Raw genomic sequence first — 9,311 nt, forward strand, 5'->3', positions numbered from 1 at the left:
GAGGAGTATGAAAAGTCTTTGAACTGTTTTTCAATTTGTTCATGTTTGGTGTCTGACAGACACAGTACCGCTTATGTCAGCGTACCATAAATACAGACATCCAGGCAACAATACTCACACCTTATCGTATATGTTTCAATCGAATGGACCAGCTGGGTTAGAGGTAAGTCTTTTGTTCGTAAAATTTTCCAACAAGCGGACGCAGAACAGACGTCTGAACAGTTCGTAATTCGTTAACCAAAAATGATTTGCCATAGTCATACAACAATGAAGCCGTAGTTAAATCTTTGCACATATTTTAATTAGTGCATTTTTATACAAGTAAAACAAACATCAAATGATGGGCTCGGTCGCGCAGAACAAAACTTCCTCGCTCATTTGTGTCGACCGTCGTCGCCACTTTGAGCTCGCTAATCTCGTTCAGCGCGGCCACACTTGCGTCGTAATGTTCGTGGGGACTATCTAGAGCGCTCTTTACAACATATGTATTCTATGTAAAGTATTGTTTGTTACCCCCAAACGATATCGTTCCATTTAGCAACAATTATTATACACTCCTTATTAATTGTAATTGTACGACTAGTCTGTCAGGAAGTGTATGTCATTTTAAGTTATACATAAGCTAATAATAATTATTTTTCATAGTAATTTCCACTTCGGCACGTTAATTACACCATGAGTCCTTCAAACATGTTTGTTCATGGGACAGACATAATGAGTCATGGGAACTTCATGGGAGGCGCTGTTTTCCCACCACTGGGGGACAGATCTCGATTTCCATCACTCAGACAAGTTACAGTTCAGTTACAGTTACCTAAAACATAAAAAAATTGGTCTAGTTCTTCCTCCTGGTACTCTGTTTTTATGACCTTTAGATTTTAGTGTGCTTTACATTAGACGGCCCTACAAACTGAGAATTGCCGGACTTATGTTAGACTTGACTTTCCACGTCGTCAACCGGATGACATGTAAACAAAATTATTCTTTTGTAAAAATGTTATTCACCCCCCGAATGTTGTACAAATTAAAGGTAGATATTAGTGAAGATGTTTAATGGGGGTAAAACCCGGAATTTTTTTGAACATTCGCCATAATTCGAACGGAATCACTGTAATCACACGACCATAACCTTTACTATCCATATTTTCGAATTATTCACATTTGGATTTATTTCATTTTGACGACATAAGACTTTTTACAGTACAGGTTGCCAAACTGCTATAACAGTTTAGAGACCTCACTGGAAACTTACACCACTCACTAGTTGTCTACAAAAACGTTCTTCCCCAAATTACTGTGTGTCCTTCCTCCTCTCCTTCCCTCATCCCTATTCCACATAGCATATAGGGTTAACAGTAACAAAAACAAACATTTACAATCAATCAAACTAAGGAGGATATTTCCTCTCTGACGAAGTGGACCTTGTCATGCACGAGAAACCTCGTCTTTTTACAGGTATGCACGTTCATTTTCATAGGAATAACGAAAATAATAGGTTATAAACAACGACATGCAAACAATTGGACGCTAATAAGAGAAGATCTGGTGTCGACTAATTTCGACGGTACTGTAAACCCGAGCGGACAAACAGAGGAACTCATTAGATGCACTCCGACGAGAGGTCCATTTTGACACGGTGTCGGTCCTGGCCCAGTACCTCCGTTTTGGGGAGGGACTATGCTATCATGACTAGTGTCCCACTCCGTCTTCGGCGGACGTCTTCTCCCCTAGTGTCTGAAAGAGCCATGCTGATAAAAAGGTCACTTATTTTAAAAAAAAAAAGTTTTTCTCCTCTTTCCACTCTCGTGTTATAAACATAACTTTCCCTTTTTAATCTTCATTGGGCGCTCCCGACTGCTCGATTATTTACAAACTATGTAATTAGCTCAAATTGAGTTTTGTCAAAAGCACTGACATCGTCAAACCATTGACAAATTTTTCGCGATCTTTCTCATAACTACACAAACCATGTGTGATATTCAGTGCTGCAGGTTTGTCAAAACCATTGCATCGTCAACACCAATTTGACAATCTTTCGCGATATCTACTTCTATTTCCGTACTTTTATATTATATAAGTCACTAGTGCGTATTCATTATTATCAATATTTCTAATTTATTAGACTCATTTTGTACACATTAAAGCTATATCATAATTCAAAATTGGTTCACTTGTGTAAAGTCCAGCGACAAATGCTAAAGGACATAAAAATTCACCCTAAAAACAACAAAACCCGTTATCTAAGGACAGTCAAGATTTATGTTTTTTAATTCTACTTCAGTTTCTCGTTTCCATTAAAACCTCATACTACTTCCCACGGTGTCCATTAAACACGCTGTTCGTACCACGACACGTACACGTATAATTTATACACCCACTTTTTACAAAAAGGACTGTTTCCGTCAAAGTTAGATTAGTCAATCTGTTCATTTTCTGTCCATAACCTTTTCATGCGTTGCTAACTGCTAACAGCTAACTGCTGATGTTTTCTGGTTGAACGTCAGTGGCAGGCTGAGATCCTCACCACTGCTATGTGTGTGTGTGTGTGTGTGTGTGTGTGTGTGTTTGTCTGTTTGCGGTGTGGGGATGAGGCCCATGATCGTAGCTGCTCATGCTAGCTTGTCTCAGCTAAAGGTGGAACGGAGATTTGGTGCGTGGAGTTCAACTCTGAACCTATCTGGGGTCAGAGTTCAATTTCACGCACCAAATCTCCATTTCACTTACATATGTACATACAAAATGTGTGCTTTTAAAATGTTATATTCAATATTGTCATTTTAAAAATAAAAATGTATTCAATAATTTTTTTAGACGGAGCTCCATGGTGACTTGTGCTATTTTTAGAACATGCACGCGGGCGACCAATTTCCCCCCTGCGGGCGACTTAGTGCCCGCGGGCACCGCGTTGGCTACCCCTGTTCTAGAAATATTCTAGATTATTAAACCATCTTGAGCCCACCCCCCTCACTGTCAACATTGTTCATGTGGTAGTTGATCCATTTTATAAATACAGAGATTGATCAATATTTCTTATTTTTTTTCAGACCTCCGATCAGAATCAAACACATACAATAACGATGTAATCCGGATTGTGATGGTGGGGAAGACCGGAGCTGGGAAGAGCGCCACAGGAAACAACATTCTGGGAAAAGATTTCTTTCCATCAAAGTTCTCTTTTAAATCTCTGACTGTAGACTGTGCTAATGCCATTGGTGAAGTTGATGGACAAAGAGTTAAGGTTATTGATACTCCAGGTCTGTGTGACACCAAATTTAAAGAAGAGAAGACCAGAAAAGATGTTGGCCAGAGCATTGGTTTTGCTTCTCCTGGACCTCATGTCTTCCTGGTCGTCATCAGACTGGGCAGATTCACAGAGGAAGAAAAACAGACGGTTCAGAAGATTCAGGAAATCTTTGGAAAGGGAGCAGACGAATACAGCATGGTTCTCTTTACCCACGGTGATCTGCTCGATGGGAGTCCTATGGAAGAGTTCTTGAAAGAAAGTGAAGAGCTGCAGGAACTTGTGAACAGATGTAACGGGCAGTACCACGTCTTCAATAATGCCCTGAAGGATCGTTCTCAGGTCAGAGAGCTGCTCGACAAGATCAGAAACATAACAGAGAAGAACGGAGGAAGCCATTACACCAATGAAATGTTCCAGAAGGCAGAGAGGGCCATAGAAGAGGAAAAACAGAGAATCCTTAAAGAGAAAGAAGAGAAAATACGCAAACAGCAGGAGGAAATGCAAAAGATAATAGATCAAAAGTATGCAGAAGCATACAGACAAGCCCAAGATGAACAAGAGAGGATAAAGCTAAATGAAGATCGCCAAAGACAAATGGAGGAGCAGAGGAGGAGAATAAATGAAGAGGAGGAAAGGAATGCCAGAGAGGAAGCTGAGAGAAATCAATCTAGCTGTACCATTTTATAGATTCCTTTTTTAGATAATACCTGACAACTGAGATGTTTTTCATGAGAGAGTCTGACCTTCTGATGCTGGACAGCAGCAGATTTACCAAACCTCCTTGATCATCTTCAGTCCCCTTTCTGATGTATTTGTTTGGTGTGATTTATAGTTATATCAGTTATTTCAAGGATTGTGTGTTTTGACTAAATACTAAACAAAGTCACACATTGAATAGAACAGGGGTTTTCAAAGTGTGGGTAGGTGAGCCTCCCCTCAGAGAAAATAAGAACAGCCGCGCCCCCCCTCCCTCAAATCATTATATGTAATGAATTTTGAAATCAAATATGAAAAGGTTGGAACACACATTAATGTATAAAGACAAACATCACGTGATTAATAATGTGCCATAATAAAAGACTGTTGACTTCACATTGAGTGTGCTATGTGCTTTTGTTGTTTAATTAAAGATTAAAAGAGGGTGTTAAGGGTCTATCTTATTATAAATCACAGTATTATTCACAACTGGATCTAAATTAAAATGTAATTGAACAGAATAAATAATGCCTGAACCCATTAAAAGCTAACTAGAAATGAATGTGTGCTAAATCTGAGCGTTTTACATTGTGGTAAGGATTTTCCATTATTGATCTTTGTATTCAGAAAATACCCCAAACTCATTAATAATCTCAATAATGGCTTAACTTTTTAATTGGTTTGGACAACCAATCACTACAGCTTTGGAGAGGACTTTAAGGAAAATCTGGTAAATACATTTGTTTGTAGCATGACAACTCTTCTGAAAACACAGCCAAGCAGTTTGCATCAACACATGTATCTAAAGGGATAAGTTATCTTGGAACTATTTATCTTTGTTTTAAGCATAAGGGTTCTTTGTAAACATATGTATATTACACCGTAGTATTCACGTGTTAATAAATCCACTTTTTAAATACATTTAAAAAAATAAAGTTTGGACCCCCCTGATCTAAATAATACACGATATAGCGAGTAGGCCTACTCTACATTACTCTCACTAGGCTACAGGAATATATAGAAATATACTACAGACACATAATGGCAGTGGATTTAATATACATTATAATTATGCAAACTGTTCTGGGTTATAGAAGAGGAGACACTTGATAAGCTCTGGAGCAGGGGAGTCCTCGACCAATCAGAGGGGAGGTGTTGATCAATATATATTTATTTTACACAAGATCACAATGTTACGGTGTGTGAAGCAGGCAGGAACCAAATGCAGCTTTAAACTGAAAATTCCTTTATTTCAAGGCTACTGGATACTAATAAAGACAAAACAGAACACTCACCGGAGAACTTAATCCACAAACAAAAGACGAACCGACAAAGACAGACAGAAAAACCAGAACTTAAATACACACAAGACTAATCACACAAACAAGACACAGGTGAGGAGGGAGGAGAAAACACAGGGGCCACAGGTGAACACAATCGGGTAATCAGGGAGGGAAAACAGACAGAAAGCAACAGGCAAGACAGGAGGTGAACACTTTACAAAATAAAACAGGAAACCAAAGATAGAAAAAGACAAGACAAAACACAACACAGACAGATCGTGACAGTAAAGCAGCGTTGAGAGTTATTATTCTCCAAATATCTGGAACAAACTCCCAGAAACCTGCAGGTCCGCTGCAACTCTTACTACTTTTAAATCCAGGCTGAAGACTTTTCTTTTTGTCGCTGCTTTTAATTGAACTTTTATCCATGTATTTTTTCTTTTAATGTTTATTTTATTAACTTTTCTTTTTAATGACTGATTTTAAATGCCATTTTCTTAATGTCTTTCATTTTTGTAAAGCACTTTGAATTGCCTTGTGTTAAAAATGCTATATAAATAAACTTGCCTTGCCTTGCCTTACATACAGTATAAGGGACACATACACAAGCAGAATGCCAGTTGGAAATCCACATGAGTACAAGTTATTAATTAGAAGTGTTATATGTAATGCAGACAGTTTTAAAGTTTAAACACACTATATTCATGAAACATTGCATACAGTTGTGGTTTACAAAAGGAAAAACAATCTTATTTTCATTTTTGAGGTACAGTATGCCACTAGGCCTGCTCTTCTGGTTCCTTTAGAAAAGTTATTTTCACTGTTGGAACGTATATGACAGCCAACCCTGCTGTATGCACACACGCCTGTTCTTCAGGAAATGGAGTGATGTGGTTATTTTGATGTGGGCATCCAGAGCTGGATACGTCACTCCAGGTTCTGCGTGCTCTCACTGGATCTCATAAGAAACTTGTTTCTGCACTGTATATACAGCCCACAGCTTGGTCTCCTTTGACCGGTTTTTACGTTTTAAATTTTTACAGGTGTTTTTCCAGAATTGTGTTTGTTTTTTGCCGCATCTATTACAATCTTTTCAACTGATTATTCTGCACACACGATACTGAATGAAGAAATAAGTAACGTCCCAATTCTTATTTTTTTGTAATACAGTCTGTGATGTTGGGCAGTTTCTGGTTATGTTTTACTGCTTTGTGTGTGGAGTGCTTTGTCAAAATGTATTTAAATATTTATTTTGAAAAAGCTCATATTACTGTAAATATATCCTCCTCTTCTTAGCGTTATGTATACATAAGTCTTACAGGAAGCAATTTTTCAATACTGAGTTCCCATTTTCATAACAATTTGCAGTGAAAAAGCTGTAAACTGTGAATCATATTTCATTCCCTGACCACTTCTTTTCAAAATACTTTACTCAATCAAAGTCAACCCCCAGCAAAACTCTGTTTAGAACATCAACAGAGTTTTGTAACATTTATACAAACAATACAACCCACCTGGGGTTTTCTTTGTGAATTAGTCATGTTCCCCATGTTATCCCTGGTTTCCTGTGGGTGCTCAGTAAAAAAACATGCATATTAGGGAATGTGAATACTCCTGGTTACAGTAGCTAACCCAGAGGACCAGTTTTATTTTTTTTAATTATATTCCTTCATTAACTGTTGCATAAATGTGTATGTATTGGACACACAACATGATACAATATGATGTTTTGTGAAGATAGAGACCATTTGATTCTGTATTGCTACATGTTGGTAGTGCATTTAGTATACTGAGACAAAATGTGCTTTTGATATGGTAAAATTAGTGAATTGTGAAAGGTAAAGTGTGTCTATGTCATTCAAGAAACTTCTGTCTTACACTCAAAAACATTAACTTTAATTAACATGTTATTGTATAAAATGAAAAGATCACATCAAATCTTATTAATGTTACATTATGTATATCCTGTGATTTGGAATTGAGTTATGAATATTCTTGGAAAAAGAAAACATTTTTAATGGAGTCAGAACCTAATGTTTCCCTGCTCTATGAGAGAGAACAGTTCTTTCTCCCAGACCCAGACCCTCTCCATATTTGCCCTGACCTGTGGAGAAAGGCCTAACTGTGACATTTACTGAAGGTCAGGTCTGCCATGAGTACTGGGCAGGACCCCACTCATGTGATCGCCCACTTTTTTGGATTTTTTCCAGGAAAGAACAGAGTGAGGTTTTTGGTCCATGGTGGGAAATGCATCCCTTGGAATGTGACTTTGAGAGAACCATGTGGGACGACAAGAGGTTCTTCCCTTTCTCAGTAAAAAGCTTCTCCTCCTGAGGCTGTGGGAAGTTCAGAGGTCAAATGTACCCAGTGCCCACTCTCTGCAGCACACAAAACCCACAGCTGATGTTGCAATTCTGTCCAGAAACCCTCAGGGCATCAGTGGGAACAACTGGCTCCACAGTGAGCTGCACAATTCCTCTTGTGCTCAGTCTGAAAAAACGCACACACATGTGTGTTTTAATCTGTCACAGGGAAAGTTATTAACATTGGATCTGTTTTACACATTCACGTTGACTAGATGTGTGGTACCTCCTCATCTAAAACCTACTCAGTCAGATGAAAGTAGGTGTTCAGACCTGTAGCCAAAATGTGCTTTTGTTTAGAGAATTCGTCATGTGAGCTGGGATATCCTTGAATGTTTATTATGCACAGTGTGAATGTGCTCTTCTGTTTGAATACTTTTCTTTTATAACTTGTTTTTTTCCGTGACTTGTTGTCTGTGGTTATAGTGTCTGTTTTGTTCCTGACTTAAAGCAAACCAACCAGTGGAGCAGTCCGGGCACCTAATAAAAGGACTTGCCTCCAAGTCCAAGCCCAGTAAAATCAAGGGATTACTGAAACACGAACCTTGTAGGCTCTTGACCAAATGTTTTCCACTTCCCTTCAGATATATTTATGACTTGTTCATGTTTAAAAACCCATCATTCCAGTCTCCAGAGGTATTATCAATGAAACATGGGAGAATATTCCCTCCATCTTGACCTCAACACCCCCTCCTTTCTCTTCTTACAACACAAGCCCTCACAGGAAAATAATAAACAGATGAGTGGGATGGGAACAGCTTCCAGCGAAAGCAGCTAGGCACTTAGGTGAGCAGGCATCACTGCGCTGGTTCCCAGGCTGGAGGGAAGAGGGCAGGCCTCAGCTTGACTTTTCCAGTCATTGAGTAGAACCAGAAAAACTAGACAGAAATCACCGTTACCTGTCACTTCATCCCATCATTTATTGGCTCTACACACCCCTTTCCACAAGTCCTGACACATAAACCGAGGAACTGAGAGTAAAACAAAAAGATATACGAAGAAACCGCTGAGAAGATTATTTGTTCTGTCTTGTGCACTATGTCTGTTTTTCTGACTTTTGCCATGGTTGGGTTCTGTCGCTGTTTGAGATGGGTCGTGCTCACAATAAGGTAATACTGGAAAGCGGTGGTTCTCCCAGGCTTGTGTGCCAGATTAATCTGAAGACAAAGACGGACTATTAACTACTCAGTTTCACAGTAGCTCCACCCACCTTATCCGCACCCTCACAAACACCTTATACTGGAACATACAACCTCTTGCACAACTCTTTCCCCAGCAGACACATCGAACAACAAGAAGGCTCAAAATGGCTGTCACATGCATATCTCAGAGAGGTCCAGCCTCAGCCTTATCATCAACGACGAGTTTAGAAACGCGGGTCCACTCAAACACACAGAGAAAAGTCCTGGCTTCATTTCCCCCTGCTCCCTCTCTCCTTCATTCTCTCTCTGTATTCTGGCAAAGTCCACTATTGCAAATTAAAGACAGATCTCCCTTCGATGCTGACAGCTCCAGCTACGTGCCAACACTACTAAATGTCTGCAGGTCAGAGGGTCTAGAAACACAGGATTATCCCCACTGACTCTCTTGAGCTAGACAAGTATTTCAGTTGGCTCCAACTATATGTGCCTTTGTGTTACTTGGATCCATCTGTTTGTTAGTGACAGATAAATAGTGCAATCATAGAAGGCTGATGATGTTTGCGACAGCGTTGACATCATAGCA

The 9,311-nt window shown here is 39.1% G+C and overlaps 1 protein-coding gene across 1 annotated transcript; it reads left to right on the top strand.

Annotated features, from left to right (window-relative positions):
• Nucleotides 1-3,007: 3,007 nt before the first annotated feature.
• On the top strand, nt 3,008-3,941 carry LOC104952513 (GTPase IMAP family member 4-like; the record flags this gene model as incomplete). The annotated part of the gene is made up of 1 exon (XM_010779350.1): nt 3,008-3,941. A coding segment is annotated over one exon (924 nt), but the record flags the coding sequence as incomplete, so codon positions are not given.
• Nucleotides 3,942-9,311: the final 5,370 nt, after the last annotated feature.

Source organism: Notothenia coriiceps, unplaced genomic scaffold (assembly GCF_000735185.1).
Source record: "Notothenia coriiceps isolate Sejong01 unplaced genomic scaffold, NC01 NC01_scaffold00020081, whole genome shotgun sequence".
In the NCBI taxonomy this organism is placed as follows: Eukaryota; Metazoa; Chordata; class Actinopteri; order Perciformes; family Nototheniidae; genus Notothenia; species Notothenia coriiceps.